Below are 18,210 nucleotides of genomic sequence, written 5' to 3' on the forward strand. Positions count from 1 at the left end.
GCCAGGTGAGCCTTTTGGAATAAAGTGTTCTCCATAATTATGGAAAGAAGCATGCTAATGAATTCCTGCTAGCTTTCACTGTTATAACTTCTAGGTAAAGCATGTGTTTAAAAGCAGGTGTGGCTGGTTGAGAAAGTAGTATGAATTACCTGTTGATGGACGTGGAGCAGGTCCAACATGCCTTTAACCGCCAGAGGCTCCTCCTTTAGCTCAGGCCATGTGGCCACCAGACTCCTAAAATCCCCAGACGTCCCATAACCTGCAAACACACATATTAAAACGCTGAAAAAGAAACATCCAGAATGATCACAACCTGCAGTATATCCACCATATGTTAGTCCTCCCAGAACTTCTTGTGTTGCAGAAACACTGTATCACAATGAAGCGATCAAGACTACACTTTCCCATAAAAGAGCGTGAGACAGTGTAGATGTTAACTTTCCCAAGAACTGAAATGTAAACCTAAACCCACCGCTAGAAGAGCAGCTTCCCTTTATGGGTAATATCAGAGCCTGTAGGTCTATCACTCACCCAGTTTGAGGACGTTCTTGTCAGTGAGTAGCGTTCGGATGAATTGCACAGTCAGACTGTGATGGCTGAGGCTGTGAGCACACAGGTCCAACAAAAACACCTGCCCTTCTACCGCCAACTGGATCAGAGCAACACGCTGCGTGGACACGGTGCCAAACCCTGCTCTCCACTCCATATCCACACCCACCACACAGCCTGGCTATGGAGTAGAGGGGCATTTTTGTTAGGTTCCCTTACTCTCTTCTTAAACTCTATTACCCTATGCAAACCATGATAGGAAACATAAGCAGAATTCCGATTCTAACCTTAAACATAAACAAAGACACAGAAATAAATAATTGGGCTCTTTCATTTTTAAAAATAAATGATGTTTAAAAAAATATTTCAATAAATGGGCGATCCTCTTTGATTGAAATCTAACCATATATTTAATCATGTATTTGACCCTAAACATGAACAATACCACAGAATATCTTTTGGCTCCTTAAGTTTTAAATACAAAAGATGCAATTTCATAACGCTGCTGTCGGAACAAAACGCTGTATCTCCATTTTTGTCATTTTTCAGTTTTTGACATAATTTGAAAACCCATGTTGACCATGAAAACCAAATTTCATGATGAATGGATGTAAAGGAACAGCCCAAAGTGGTTCAATTGACTTACATTAAAGCATATTTTTTATTTCTCCTGTAAAGTTACCATTTTCGAGATATGAGGTTTTGTTCTGACTGCAGCAATAACCATAATCTGCAGTGGGGGTCAGCAAAACCAAAGTCTTTAATCCCAGTAATTTTTAAACATTCAAGAGCAAAAATGAAGATACAGATACTCAAACAAAATGGGTGGATAAAAACACACAAACCTGTAAAAGAATAAAGGAAAATTCAATTGATGAGTAAACAAATGCATTCAGAGTGGTTTGGTGTGAAATGGTTCACTGTAGAGAAATTCACTCATATTTCTTTGCAGTGGTCTGTGATTAAACGGGAGATATACAATGCAAATATAGCCTTGTTATTTGCTATCAAAAAACACCAGTGAACCTACCACTCTTCTGAATTTTTATGTACACATACTTCAGCTTCAGCCTATTACCTACAGCAAACTGTTAGAGATACAGCCACAAGAGGAAAAGAATCCAGGTTAGTAGAACAGAAACCTGTTCCAGCTGAAGATTATACCTTTAACACAGTCTCTCTGCACAGCTGTAATTGGTCTAAAGTCTGCAGAAAGTGGATGTTCTCTCTGGCCAGAGACAGCTGATAGTACTGCAGCTTGTGAGACTGAGTGGTGTCCCAGGGCTCCAGTGGACAGCTCGATTCATTCACTTCTCTGAAGGGGACAAGAGAAGAAGGTGTGTAGTGTAACAATGTGTGTATGAACGTAAGTGGTGTTTAAATGTGTTGAAGTAAATGAGAGTGCAAAAACATTCTTCACTTTTAATGTAAGTCAGTGTAAAAAGATTTTATTCTAAGCAATTCTGGAGCATTTCTATTGGTCCATTCATCATGAAATGTTCACATGATGTACAGGGCAGCTGATGTGCTCAAATGATGTAGAAAAAAAGATATCTTTTTTGTGGACAGCAATAAAATGTGTATCAGGGCTGCACAATTAATGGTAATTTACCATTATCAGATTAGGAGTTACTGCAACAGACATATTGTTTAGGGCTGTGCTGACAGAAGGGAGCAAATTACTTTACAAGAAATTAGACTGATGGGATTGATGCAAGTAGAATAAGGTTTAAATGAATCTACAGGTTATACTACCATTACTGGAAAAAACAAATAGGGACAGAAAACACCCTTCGCAGCATGTATGATTCATGTCTGGTGTAAAATAACAATAGGTGTGAATGTGCATATACACTATTTCCACACAGAGAGAGAGAGAGAGAGAGAGAGAGAGAGAGAGAGAGAGAGAGAGAGAGAGAGGTGTGTGTGTGACACTCACAACTGTTTGGAAGAGAGGCTCTGCATGGTGTCCCAAACTCCAGTCCGGAGTCTGTCTCTGGGTACATTGTAGTGCTTGGCCCACTGGGCAGCCACCTGTAGCTCAGAATAATGAACCAAAAGATCCACCAACAGAACCTGGAGCTCTACATTGCCCTCCACTGTGACCTGAGAGTGCCCATGCAAACACACAGACAAACAAATAAACAAAGGCAATGGCAAGGAAACACATACACACACCTAGTCCTATTCAATATATAGCTTTTGGCTGATAAAACCAGTGTTATAGGTCTATCAGCATTGGTGGAAAAAGCCCTTTGTTCAACTTAATGTATCATGTAAGTCGCTTGACAATTCCAGGCACAGCTGCTGCTGTTTTCCATTCCTAACAACTGACTGAAATCTGGTTAGATATATATATCACACACAACTTGTCTCCCCCATGATTGGTTAATTCCTGTCATTGCCTGATTGCCTGTCAGTTAATCTAATCTTGAAATACTAACCAGTGGAAGAGTTAGTCTGATAGAATTCTGATTGGACAATTTTCCAATAGCAGTATCATTTAACCCATTTGCCTTCAACAAATATAACAATATAACAGAAGTGTAACAATGTTTGCAGACTTTCAATACAAAAATGTTAAAAAGTAAAAAGTATGAGACTACCGATTTAAAATTTTTATATTTTTCTATGAAATCATTACGCCTTTTCTGGATGGCTAAAAGCCCTGAGGGTTTCCCACTGAAAATTAATATCGGTAACAAAATTTTCATATGGTTCGGGTCCCAGCATACACACATGCACAGTCTACCTGGACATGGTCCCTCCAGTTCTCCTCAGTCATGCTTTTCTGAAACAAAGACAGTAAACAGTGCTTAATACAAAAAAAATAGCATAAATAAGTTAAGGTATGTAATAGAGAAACAGGTCTACACACAAAAGATCAAAAATTACTCTTATGTTTGCATTAATAAGAAATCTTTTAACATACATACATACACATATATATATATATATATATATATATATATATATAAAAGCAATTAATTATGCAGACTACTGGTGATATGTGTAACGTGGAGCGATGATGAGGTGGACGCATGTGCAGAGACAAGCGTGATTTATTAAGTGCAAATCCAAAATCATGGTCAGAACAGTCCAGGTTCAGAGAGCCAACACAGAGAGCAGGAGGTACAGACATGACAATAATGAACACAGAACTCCAAACAGGCCAGAAATAAACAAAACACTTTGAACACAAACCTTACATCAAACAACACAAAGACCAGCAAACACGGGGCTTATAAAACACAGGGATAACGAGGGACATACGGAAAACAGGTGCTGACAATCAGGGGCGGAGTCACGAAACAAGGGGCTGAAATAGGAAGGAACCCAAACAAAGAAGCATGTGGATGAAAAAGTAAACAAAAAGCACATGGACAGGACTGGGAGGGGCCAATCGTGACAATATGCTGTCATGTGCACTTAGGCTTCCACCTTGAAGTGTATTAGCAGATAACTTAATACACATGCACTTATTAGTGTAATCAGCTAATAAAACTTGTTTTTTAAGAGGAATTAACCTATTGCTCACTCCACAGGCATTCATCGGTGTTAATTTGCTATTAAACTCATTTATGATTCAGCAAAATGTGCTGCAATGATTCAAGCAATGTTGCAAACAAAACAGTATTAAAAGGGACACAATGACCAGCTTTTGTAAACATGCCTACTTGCCTCTTAAAACAGTGTTTCTTAAAGACTAAGAATACCCCCTTCTGGTGATGTATCTTGAAGGTGAACATAACCTCTGAAAGACTACAAGTACTTTGTGGTAGATACTTCAGGGGGGGCTGTTTGATTTTTTTTTTTTAATTTTTTATGTTTTTTGCTAGATGACGCATTCTTTAACTTACATTTTTTCCTGAAGTTCAATGCCCAATTGAGAGTTGTATCACTGATGCTAGCTAGCACCACAGATGTATTTAGGTATTGCATTCTGGGTAATGTAGTAAGAGAACATTGTTGGACAAAAATACAAAAATGAAACAAAGTCGAGAATTTTGTCAAACCAATGAGGCTGAAGGGTGCAAAACTCTACCATATACTGCAGGATCCGACATAACATAACATATTACATTCTAATTTTTGTCCAGAACGACCCTTTAAGTATGAAAGGACACTCTTCTCTGCTTACCTCTCGGAATCTCTTATACATGAGAAACTTCAGTGAGTCTTGCTTCCTCTTGTGGACCGAGTTCACACACAAGCCTGCAGCGAGCCAAACAAATGAAACCTGAGGTTCCAAGATTGTGTATATAGTATTGGACAAAGGTCAGACACCCTACATTTATTTAACTTGCAGTTATAACAGTCATTAAACACAATTTATTAATTTTCAGTAGATATTTCTCATGAGATTAGATATAATACAACCCACTTGCTTAAGGACAAAGAAAATCAAGGGAAAATAACAGAAGTTGTCTAAGCCTTTAAAAGGTCAGGGCCCGCCGACAGGCCTAGAGTTTTATTACACACTTCTATAACCTGAGAATAGCTCAACTAGTTTACACTGAAGCCCCTGTAGTTACTGAATAATAAGCCATAGTATGTAATAAGTCTGGCATTTTAAGTTGTTAAAAGATACAGAGAAACTTAAGAACCTTAGACTCCTAGCAACCACGCAAGACTTGGTAGACCATCAGAACTGGCACATCAGATAAACAGCATTTAAAGCTTTCATCTTTGAGAGAGAGGAGAAAAATCAAGCTGCTTCTGCTACTCGCACATACACACTCATACGCAAACACACTTGGATCAACGCTGAATTTCTCCATGAGCCGGAAGACGTGTCTGCTAAGCAGCTTGGGCTGAATCTGGTCTGTCTGGTGCTTGGAGAGGGACAAAAGAGGATACTGCCTGAGAAAAAAAAAAACAAAATATATATACATTTACTTCACAAACAATGCGTGGCAAACCAAAATGCATTAAAAGATTGTATTAAATCAAAACCAGTCATCATTAAACACCACTGGCAAAAACTGCCAAACTGGACAAGCTCACATCCATTAATATTAAAAAATTTAAAATCGGTCCTTTCACATATAATTTGTAATTTTTGTCATTTTATTTGATTATAATTTAAATAATGTAGCTGCAATTTGATATATTTACTGTGATCAGATTTGAACACCATTTTTCAAATACACAGCATTGTGGATCTTAACTCAATGGTATACTGCAGTTGTCTCCTTTCTTCATTTGAGTTCCAATTTGCATCTAACATGCTGTCCAGCACTGATGTACTCTGATCAGCCAAAACATTTTGACCACCGGCCTAAGATGGTGTTGGACTACCGTTTGCCAACAAGACATCACTGACTCACCAAAGCATGCACTCCACAAGACCTCTGAAAGTATCCTGTGGTATTTGGCACAATGTGTCTTGGGTGCCCAATACCCTGTCGCCTGTTCAGGGTTTGGTGTTTAGTAGGTAATCCCCACTGCTGACCTGGAGCACCCCACAAGCCTTGCTGCTTCAGAGACGCTTTGACCTAGCCATCTGACCATAACAATTTGCTCTTGTGAAAAGTTGGTAAGGTCTTCATGTCTGCCCACTTCTCCCACATCCAACACACTGACTATGAGAGACTGTTTGCTTACCGCCTAATATGTTCCAGACATATACTGCTGTAACAGGATAATCAACGATCAACAATGATTCACCAACTATTCTTAAGAAGAATAACTTGCACAGATTTCACGAAGATTCTGACATTCACCATTGTTTTCTTATCTGTGATTTGTTTTTAGGTAAGAACAGAATCTACACACACTCAAGAGTACAAAGGTGCGAACGATTCTGCGATTTAAGTACATCATGAATGTGTTTTCTTAGGGCTTTTCTAAAGAACACTTTCAAAATATGTAGGAAGATATTGGTGAATGAGCTGTAATATTATTCACTACTTGCAAGTGGTCATAATGTCTGGCAGGATACATACAGCATGCATCGTTCATATGTAAGTCACAAGACATAAGTATGATTTTTTTGACAGCTTCTTACTAACTACTAAAGCTCTGAAGTTGCACAGTACCAGCATCATTACACAGTTTGTATAAGTGCAACAAAACTGATTTTATATTACTGAAAACAATGACTCACTGTGACATCATTGCTGTCCAAAAAAATCTCCAAAACGGCAAGTTTCCTGGAGTGGACAGTCTGTTCTTTACTTTCAATTTAATTGAATGCAAAGAGATTTTATTACAATCAAGTTGGAAGCATTTCTTTTAGTCCAATCATCATGAAAATGTGACAATATGAGACACAAAGAACTGCTGAGCTCAAATTAGGCAGAAAACTAAACATCACCAAAAATGGATACTTTTTTTTTTTTTTTTTTAAACTGTAATGGTATGTAGTAAGTGTCACCTCCGCAGTTCCTCCAGGTTGAAGTCAGGGATGCACCATGAGTCCAGCAGCCTGACTAGCCGCTTCTGCAGCTCAGGGTGATCACGCACATATGACTCAGCTAGCGGCAGCTTATCCAGGAGAATGAGAGGTACACATATCTGCAAGCGGATAAAGAAAAAGAGAGAGAATGATGATGAAGGAGGGAAAATATTGTGCAGAACTGGGAGTAGAACAGTTATAATTGTCTTTTTCATTGGTTTACTGACCTGCTCCATGTCAAGCTCTTTCTGAAGTTCTACTTTCATGCTTAATAAAGCTGCCTGCCAGGAAAACAAATAGAGCAATGTATCAGTCAGGGGAAAATATAATACATGCTTTTGGTGCGCAGTTAAAATTTGTAGGGATAATTTAATCCACGTCTAGCTCACACAAGTCAAAGCTGACAAAGGTCACCTTTGTATCTTTTGCCACAGCTCATGGTGTTTAGTAGTCTACAATAAAACAAGCTGTTTTAAACTTACTAACAAAATTTATTTTAATGGCTTTTAATAACTAAAAGCTGAAGTGGAGTTACAGGTTTTTCTAATCTATTAATTCATGTATAAACTGTGGGTATGTACCTCTCTATAACCACCAATGCTCTGAAGGTAGGTCACATGCTCCAGCAGGTGGCTGGTCTCTAGGGTGCCCAGCTCATAGATGTCCAACAGGGGGTCCATGTAGCCGGGCTGGGAGGCTATAATGAGGCTCAGTGCGCTAAGCTGCAGCCTCTGCTTCTCCTCATCTGTTAGCTCCTTCAGAGTCACCTGGGGGTGGCTACGCCTCCAGCGCACAAACTCTGTGAGGATGAACTGGCCCAAGGTGGAGGACTTGCCCTTCTGGATGCCTGGGCAGTTCTCCAGCATGGTCAGCAGCCCAACTAAGGGGTCCAGCAGCTGAGAGAATCCAGACACAGCCTGCAGTCTCAGCTAAAAGGAGAAAAGAGTGATGTGTTTAAGTAGGGCTCTCATTCATAGTGCTGCAGGGCCACAGTCATGTACAGCTTAAAGGGTAAGACTTTATTTGAAGGCTACCTACATAAGGACTTTATGACGCATTTTTTATGACTTTATGTTTAGTGCTGTAAATATGTTCAACGTTTATTCTTATTATGTCAGTACAATGTCATTTATTTCATAAAACATCTTATGTCAGGTTGCGAGAACCGACATAAGCACTTAATAAATGTTCAAGTAATGCTTCATAAACACATTATTCAGTGCTTATGAATGCGTCATAAAGCCCTTATGTAGGTAGCCTTCAAATAAAGTGTTACCGCTTAAATTAACGATTTGATTTTATAAAAATTTTGGATGACTTCTCTCTTTAAAAGGCGATTCCAACATTTTTTTGTTGTTTTTTTCTGTATTAACTATTAAGATGTAAACAACATCATGAAGAGCGGTGTGATACTAGACGTTTCTTTCTAGAAAAACTTTTCTTAGTCGAATTCCCCTCTCATACTATTCACCCCCATGCTGCAACTCTATAAAGCTGAAACTGAGGTAATGGGGGGGAAAGGCTTAAATAGATACTTTAGATCCTTTAGCCACTGATAAGAATATCACCAGCACAGTGAGAATTCAGTGAGTTTTGAATAGATAACTACACCATCCCATAATTACATCAGAAGAAATCTCTAAACATGTACATTCATGTAGATTCAGATGTTCCTCCACCCCTACGCTGTATTTGGCTCCCTCACATCTAGGCCCCACCTGCATTCCTGGGAACTAACATCAGATAAGCCTGCTCTTTGAGGGCAGACCAGGAATGTTATTGGCATTCAGAACACCTAACAATCTCCTTTTCACCAACTTTCGAAGCTGAAGCATGGGCGATAAGGCAAAAATATGATATAAGGCATTCATGATTGATACATGATTGAAGGGGGAAAAGGATATTTAGGTATTGGATAAATTTCACCAGCGTTTCCAACTTAAAGAAAAGTGTAATCTAGGCTGCATCCCAGGTATGATGCATTTCTTGGCCGCTACGTCATCAAATGCTGCTCCAAAGTCTAGGATCCTTTGTATACAGCCTAGAAATGCAGCCTATGTTTGGAGTGACTTCAAAGATGTATCAGATGTATCTTTCCAGGCCTTCAGTTACCCACACGAACACCACAAAGGAAAAAAAAAACAGCACCACGGAAAACTAAGCTGTTGGAGCAGAGATTGTTTTAAAATGTGAGTTGTTCACGTATTTGAATTCATCTTTGTTATAATCAATCATTTTACACTTTAATCAAATCATTTGTCCTTCTATCGTCCATATATAGTCTTTAAGACTGTTACATGTAAATGACCTGTTTTGATTGGCTGTCCTGTATTGTGCCTCATTCAAAAAGCACTCTGAGCTGAAACATTCCTTAGCACTTCAATATAAAGGGCCAGGGCTAAACTGATGGAGGCTGAATAGAGGTAAATGAGTTGGTTCTTGTGACATCAAAGAAGGAAATTCAAAACAGCCGGTTTTTGCAGCATGGTTTCCATATGAGGACTGTTTGGAATGGCTTGTTTTGAAACCTTGACAATGCTCACATATTATCGAGGGAAATTTCAATACAAATATAGAATTAAAAACAGAAACATAATTGCAATTATTTCTATAGTAATGAATCGTCAATGCAATTTTATAATCATCACAGGCCTAATGGGCTGACGCCAAATGTACTTGTCGCTATGCAGGTTATGCAGTTACTGTACACTGGTGGTTGTGTACAACGTCACAATATTTGGTCTAAATCTGTTTTCAGTTTTCAGTGCTCTGAGATACCCCGAGATACACTCAGAAAGGTTTATAAATAATACTCAAATTTTGTCACACCGCCAAACACAGCACTTTTTACGTTTTCCTTCGTTCCCACAACAGGTAGTCTATGAAATATGCTCTCAGACAGCACTCTTTTTGTCATGTTCTGTGAGCTGCTCTTGAGGGAGAATGGAGTTACAGCAGTGTCTTACCACCTCCAGCTCCTTCCTGCTCCACAGGTCAAAAAGCTGCCCTTGCAGGACTGCCGGGTCAACACCTGGAGATACACACACATACAATATAGAGTCATACACACTGTCCTCTCACCCCCCACCTGTCACCAAACACACAGACATCCGTCAGCGTCCTTAAGCCCTTTCCTGCATTCTTTCCGCTCTTAATTATCATTACACTTTTCCTTCCTATTCATACTTTTCCTGTTTATTGTTCAACAGTATAGAAGTGAGAGGAGCTGCATGCACACTGTAATGTATGTCATACTGAACTACCAAATATGGTGCGGTCCTACAAAATACATAAATACATTTTTCTAAATGAATGGCTTCAAAACATGACTTCTTTTTACTAACAGTGTGGTTTAAAATGAAGCAATAAGCCAAAGTTTTCAAAAGTGCTTCTCCGTGCCCCTCAGATGAACCATACTTTTCCTTCATATCTATGTTGGGCTGGAGCAAAAAAATGTGGATAGTCATGACCTGGTTGGGAACTGCTGCAATTAGCCACAAAGGGCTGTGCATTACAGTGATTTTACTATGGTTAAGGGGTGCTGTGACGCATGATATAAGATAAAAGTACAACACAATAATTATTAATAGTACTAAATATTGATGTCAGAGTTGATGTAATTTACTTGTGCAGTGAGGCTCTGATTCTGCACTTGTAGTCCTTTCCAAGTACACATCAAGTTGTTTTAAGCCCAGGGAGCTGAACTTTTAAGCTGCACAAACATGATGTGAATAGTGACATCATGCAAAATTATCTGCTTTTTTCCATTTAACTTAGAATCCTGTAATGTAACAATGATATACACGTATAACTGACACATCCATCCTGCTCACCATGATCTCTTATTCTAGACGAACTTGTAAATGAGTGGTGAAAAATCAGGCAGTAAATGTGTCAGGCTCATAGTCACACTCTGAGATTCAACATGAAGACACACCGAGCATGCAATATAAAGCACTAATGTTTTTTTAAAAAATGTAAGTGTAAAAACAATATTAGGCAGCGTTGGGTCACAAATTTGGCCTACAGCTCTGCATACACTTTCCCTCTTCACAACTCAACCTGCTCGTGTTTTACTCATAAGGAACCAACAGCTGTTGAGGGAAGGGATTTGGTGTGCTTTGATGAAAAGAGCACTTACATTTAATAAAACAAAAAATACAAACTGCACTCTACAAAAAGCACATTTTCAATATGCTCATCTCATAGAGACAGGAGATACGGAGATATATCACAATAAATCAAGAAACTTTCATGACACACAATGTCAATATTTATTTTTTCTCACATCTAATAAGTTTGAACAGAAGAATATTTAAAAGTACTATCAATAGTACCAGTAACATTAGCATTTACCATGCTGGACAGTGCTCACAGGAAAGAATATGTAGCATGTATGAGACCAAGAGGCAGCATCTACATTGACAATAGATTATATACACTCATTGTTTGGAGCATGCAGCCACTGTTGCTCTCACAGGATGCTGGTGTGAGAAATGAAAATTGTTCAGGATGTTTAGGATGATGCATCATGAAAGTAAATGTGAATGTTTGAAAACAAGAAATATATTCTGATGTAGCCTATTTTGTCCACTCATACAGCTATACAAAATGCACCACTTTTTTATATTGAAAAGATTGTGGCAAATTAATCACAATTACATTTTGTAATTCTTCAATGGCCCAATTATTGCATTTTTTAAATAATAAATAAGATAAGATAAGACAAGATAAGATAAGGCTTTATTGTCATTCGCATCACATGTGGTACATGAAGTGGAACGAAACATTGTACTCACGGTCCAGTTAACTCCCAAAGTAACATAAACGATAAATAGAAGGTGCAAATAAAGGGGTGCAAATAACAGCAGCATGATCCACAGCAGCATGAGTACAAGGTAGAAGGTGTACATCTTAATACTGGTAAAATATAAAGTGACATGTATAAAGTGACATGTGTAGGGGTGATATAGTGGGGGCACTGATTCAGTACAGCAGCAGAGATAAATAAGTGGACACGAAGTGCCATTGCGGTTCAGAAACAACTGTTCTGCTCTGCAATGTAGTTTGTTAACTGGCTATATCAACTATTTTACAACAGGAAACACAGCTGAGTGAATCAGATTTTGTAACAATCTATTCATTTTATAGGCACAATTTTCTCCTTCTGACTTTAGGAAAAGTGTAGCTTAAGCACCACCTTATTTCTCTATTAAACTACAGGATATTCTTCAACAAGACACTTGCAGTTTTCGCCCCCCCGCCCCACAAATCTTTATTACACATGGAAACTTCACACTGCATCTGAAGTGAGCAAAAGAGGGTCACAAAATTACCATTTAATATGCGTACGAGGGAGGGGGGGTGGGCTATTGTTGCTGAAGAGGTGCTGGGCCTTTGTGTTTTTGGGAACGATTTCACCCACAATGCTGCGAGAAGATGAGACATTTTCTCAAGGAGGAAGGGGGGGGGTTCAAAAAAGGCGGTTAACAATGGAGGAACGGAGGGGAAGTATATGTTCCTTTGAGCTGAACTGAAAGCAACTGGTCTGCTCATGCTGTGTGGCCAACACCTCATCTCTCTCTCCCTCCCTCTCTCTCTCTCTTTCTTTTCTTCCCAGGGCCGGTTCCCCCTGTCTGTATTTGTCTCGGATTTCCCCCGGAAAGGGCAACACGGTGGTTACGGTGTAAAAAATCCAGCCTTTCCTGAGCGGCAGCCTGGGAAAACGGAGCAAAGGGCTTTTCTCTGTCCGCACTTCAGCCCTGTGGCCAGTCACGCTGCAGAACCGCTTGTTACTCTGCACAAATCATTCCAGAAAACTGCATGCTACTGAGCCAAAAGCACATTACTGAACACTACTGAGCCAAGACGTTATTGCATTTTACTGCAAATTACTGAGCCAACACATTACAGTATAATACTGCTTAGTACTGCATATTACTGCTATCTATACAGCATATTACTGTTCACTACACTGCATATTACTGCTCACCGCACTGCATATTACTGCTCACCGCACTGCATAATACTGCTCACTACACTGCATATTACTGCTCACTACACTGCATATTACTGCTCACCACACTGCATAATACTGCTCACTACACTGCATATTACTGCTCACCGCACTGCATAATACTGCTCACTACACTGCATATTACTGCTCACTACACTGCATATTACTGCTCACTACACTGCATATTACTGCTCACCACACTGCATAATACTGCTCACCACACTGCATAATACTGCTCACTACACTGCATATTACTGCTCACCACACTGCATATTACTGCTCACTACACTGCATATTACTGCTCACCGCACTGCATATTACTGCTCACCACACTGCATATTACTGCTCACCACACTGCATATTACTGCTCACCACACTGCATATTACTGCTCACAACACTGCATATTACTCCTCACTACACTGCATATTACTGCTCACTACACTGCATATTACTGCTCACCACACTGCATATTACTGCTCACCACACTGCATATTACTGCTCACTACACTGCATATTACTGCTCACTACACTGCATAATACTGCTCACTACACTGCATATTACTGCTCACTACACTGCATATTACTGCTCACTACACTGCATAATACTGCTCACTACACTGCATATTACTGCTCACTACACCGCATATTACTGCTCACTACACTGCATATTACTGCTCACCACACTGCATAATACTGCTCACTACACTGCATAATACTGCTCACTACACTGCATTACTGCTCACTACAGCGCCAACATATTACTGCTCACTACAGCGCCAACATATTACTGCTCACTACTGTGTAATACTGCTCACTACAGCGACATGCGACTGCTCACTACAGCGCCAACATGTTACTGCTCACTATCCTGCATATTACTGCTCACTACACTGCATAATACTGCTCACTACACTACATATTACTGCACAAACTGCTCACTACACTGCATAATACTGCTCACTACACTGCATATTACTGCACAATACTGCTCACTACACTGCACAATACTGCTCACTACACTGCACAATACTGCTCACTACACTGCACAATACTGCTCACTACACTGCACAATACTGCTCACTACACTGCACACTACACTGCACAATACTGCTCACTACACTGCATATTACTGCTCACTACACTGCATATTACTGCTCACTACACTGCATATTACTGCTCACTACACTGCATAATACTGCACAATACTGCTCACTACACTGCACAATACTGCTCACTACACTGCATATTACTGCACAATACTGCTCACTACACTGCATATTACTGCACAATAGTGCTCACTAAACTGCATAATACTGCTCACTACACTGCATATTACTGCTCACCACACTGCATATTACTGCTCACCACACTGCATATTACTGCTCACTACACTGCATATTACTGCTCACTACACTGCATAATACTGCTCACTACACTGCATATTACTGCTCACTACACTGCATATTACTGCTCACTACACTGCATAATACTGCTCACTACACTGCATAATACTGCTCACTACACTGCATATTACTGCTCACCACACTGCATAATACTGCTCACTACACTGCATAATACTGCTCACTACACTGCATTACTGCTCACTACAGCGCCAACATATTACTGCTCACTACAGCGCCAACATATTACTGCTCACTACAGCGCCAACATATTACTGCTCACTACTGTGTAATACTGCTCACTACAGCGACATGCGACTGCTCACTACAGCGCCAACATGTTACTGCTCACTATCCTGCATATTACTGCTCACTACACTGCATAATACTGCTCACTACACTACATATTACTGCACAAACTGCTCACTACACTGCATAATACTGCTCACTACACTGCATATTACTGCACAATACTGCTCACTACACTGCACAATACTGCTCACTACACTGCACAATACTGCTCACTACACTGCACAATACTGCTCACTACACTGCATATTACTGCACAATACTGCTCACTACACTGCATATTACTGCACAATAGTGCTCACTACACTGCACAATACTGCTCACTACACTGCATATTACTGCACAATACTGCTCACTACACTGCACAATACTGCTCACTACACTGCATATTACTGCACAATACTGCTCACTACACTGCATATTACTGCACAATAGTGCTCACTAAACTGCATAATACTGCTCACTACACTGCATATTACTGCACAATACTGCTCACTACACTGCACAATACTGCTCACTACACTACATATTACTGCACATTACTGCTCACTACACTGCACAATACTGCTCACTACACTGCATATTACTGCACATTACTGCTCACTACACTGCACAATACTGCTCACTACACTGCATATTACTGCACAATACTGCTCACTACACTGCATATTACTGCACAATACTGCTCACTACACTGCACAATACTGCACAATACTGCTCACTACACTGCACAATACTGCTCACTACACTGCACAATACTGCTCACTACACTGCACAATACTGCTCACTACACTGCATATTACTGCACAATACTGCTCACTACACTGCATATTACTGCTCACTACACTGCATATTACTGCACAATACTGCTCACTACACTGCATATTACTGCACAATACTGCTCACTACACCGCACAATTCTGCTCACTACACTGCACAATACTGCTCACTACACTGCATATTACTGCACAATACTGCTCACTACACTGCATAATACTGCTCAGTACAGTGCTGACATGTTACTGCTCACTACTGTGCAATACTGCTCATTACTGCATAATACTGCTTACTACAGCGGCATGTTACTGCTCCCTGCAGCGCCAACATGTTACTGTTCCCTGCAGCGCCAACATGTTACTGAGTAGTACAGAATATTACTAAATTTTAATCACTACCAATACATTTCTGTATCTTACTGAGCTAACACTTTACTGTACGTTACTGTGCCAACAGATCGATGCACACACTGCACCACCACCTTAGTGCATATTACTGTGCCAACAGATTTGTGTAAATTACTACACCTGACTGCAGATTTTACCATGGCAACACATTACTGCACATTACTACAAATTACTGCAGATTATGGCATTTTACTGTGCATTACTGCAGACTACTGTGTCAACACATTGTAGTATGCTGTCCCAACACATTATATTATTGCTAAACATTATCATATTTTAATGTGCCAGCACATTAGTGCATATTACTGCTTAATGTTTAGTTTCATAAAATATTTTTACAACTACTGTTGCACATACACATCAAAATACTTTAGGCCATAGGTGGTTTAAACACCTGGGAGGTTTGAGATGATCTCACAACTAGTGGGGATACAACGTATGGGCTATGCCTTTATTCAGTCAATTAAGCAATTTTACCTAATTAAAAAAAGATCTCAACAACTTTATTTTTACATTATTACAAAACAGAATGGAAAAAAAACATTCACGTATTAAACGCATTTTGAGAAGCTGGGTATACCCACTAACAGAGTAAAGGCAGGGTAAATACTGAGTTGCGAAATCGCACATTGTCCTGTATGACTAAATGTTCACACTCACAGCTATGCATGTCACTACAGAAAGCTTACACAAACAAAATAATCTCACAAATCAGACTGTGACGTTCAAACATGCGTGACAAGTCGAGAGGAGTCGAGACAAATGCAGCACTGTGTGTTGTTACACACAGCCCAGAGCAAAACATGCTGCAATAGCTGCCTTTTCTCAAAACAAGCTGTTAAAAAACCTTCTTCAGACCAGCAGAGGCACAACTAGCTAACTTAGAGACAGCTCAGTGACTAATCAGATTTACACAATTTTCCTTAGTCCAAATGCAGTGCATCAGCCTGACTGTTTGCTTCCTTAGTTTTGTTTTGAAGGCTTATGTATTTAATAAGTAATGGAAGCTTATATGACACCAATTAGCATGGCCCAAACTGCATGCCTTACGAACTCCCCTCAAACAGCGCCAAGCCCTTAAGTAATCTCAAATAGGTTTACAGACACAGTATGATGCACTGTTACATATAAAAACGTTCATAGCTAAACTATCACTTAAAAGACTCAAAAGACTGGGAGAGTAGCTAATGGGAAAAAGTCTTCTCCCATTAGCTAAACTCCCATGGCCACCAATGTGATGAGTTAGACAGTCAAGCAATATGCACTTAACATTCTCCTCCCTTTGTCCTCATTGCTGCCCCATTCCTCTCCACACATACACTCGCAGTGGGGAAAGCCGGACGGAAGGAGACAGTGGAATGTGGGCTATGTGGCTAGTTAATGGGAAGAGGGAGAGTTATTGGAGGGGATGGGTATGCACTTAAAGTAGTCCATATCATGCTCTAAGCCTATTGTTTCCCACCCCTAACAATACGATGACCTAAATAAATCTTCGACTAAACCTCTTTCAGTATAACGTATTTTCTGGTGATGCTAAATGCCCAAAAATATGGCAAAGTTGTTAAACAAATTAGTGAAATATAAGTGAGTCAAAACGAGCCAAATCAACTCTGTGATTTGATTTTATCAAGTGAATAGTACAACAAAAAGCTTTTCTTCATAGTCCCTCAGTGAAACAAAAGCAGTAGTGTTTTGTTGGCATGTGCAATGACACTGGATCGATGCCACCAAGTAAAACGGCCATTAAGAACAAATTATTCATTTTTCAGAGCCAGAAAATAAGCAGAAAATGTATATTTAACAGATGTTTACACAGAAGTGTCAACAACTAAATGTAATATCAAATATTTCAGTTTGTCCACGCTTTACCTTTCTTACAGCTTCTATTCTGGAGACCTGCTTTCAGTTTTTCAAAGAAATCTGCAGGGATATTTTTCCACACCACTGTCTTAGAAGTTGGCTGCATTTTCTGCTTCTCACCATCCAAATAACTCCAAATATATTCAGTGATGTTCGGGTCTGGACTCTGAGGTGGTCAGCCCATTGTACTGAGAAAACCAGCAGCTTCTTTGTTTATATTGTCTTTTTTTTCTCAATAAGAGCTTCTTGTCAGCTACACATCCTTTCAGACTCATAATGCTGAGTCTTCTCACAGTGGAAGGGTGGACAGAAACACCTGTGGATTGTTTCAGATCTGAAGCAGCTTGATGAGAAGTGCTGTTTATCTTATAAGGATGGTTCTGGTGGTCTATCAGGTCTTAGGAGCCTCTTTTTTCTGTGTTTTCTCCCCTCCCCCGGCCACAATTTATCTTGGACTTTCTCCTTACTTTTAATCTTCTCAGCAATATCCC

At 39.7% G+C, this 18,210-nt stretch overlaps 1 protein-coding gene across 3 annotated transcripts in view; it reads right to left on the minus strand.

Annotated features, from left to right (window-relative positions):
* exd3 (exonuclease 3'-5' domain containing 3) overlaps positions 1-18,210 on the minus strand; it is a 66,651-nt gene that overhangs the window by 43,277 nt on the left and 5,164 nt on the right. For all 3 annotated transcript variants that reach the window (XM_017708200.2, XM_017708199.2, XM_037547569.1), the window contains exons 3-13: positions 9,916-9,980; positions 7,531-7,878; positions 7,177-7,230; positions 6,929-7,068; positions 5,306-5,412; positions 4,691-4,764; positions 3,302-3,340; positions 2,489-2,655; positions 1,714-1,864; positions 532-730; positions 150-259 (exon numbers count right to left, since the gene is read on the minus strand). In XM_017708200.2, coding sequence (XP_017563689.1) covers positions 150-259; positions 532-730; positions 1,714-1,864; positions 2,489-2,655; positions 3,302-3,340; positions 4,691-4,764; positions 5,306-5,412; positions 6,929-7,068; positions 7,177-7,230; positions 7,531-7,878; positions 9,916-9,980 — 1,454 coding nt within the window. The remainder of the gene's footprint in view (positions 1-149; positions 260-531; positions 731-1,713; positions 1,865-2,488; positions 2,656-3,301; positions 3,341-4,690; positions 4,765-5,305; positions 5,413-6,928; positions 7,069-7,176; positions 7,231-7,530; positions 7,879-9,915; positions 9,981-18,210) is intronic.

The sequence above is a fragment of the Pygocentrus nattereri genome, chromosome 18, assembly GCF_015220715.1.
Source record: "Pygocentrus nattereri isolate fPygNat1 chromosome 18, fPygNat1.pri, whole genome shotgun sequence".
NCBI lineage: Eukaryota > Metazoa > Chordata > Actinopteri > Characiformes > Serrasalmidae > Pygocentrus > Pygocentrus nattereri.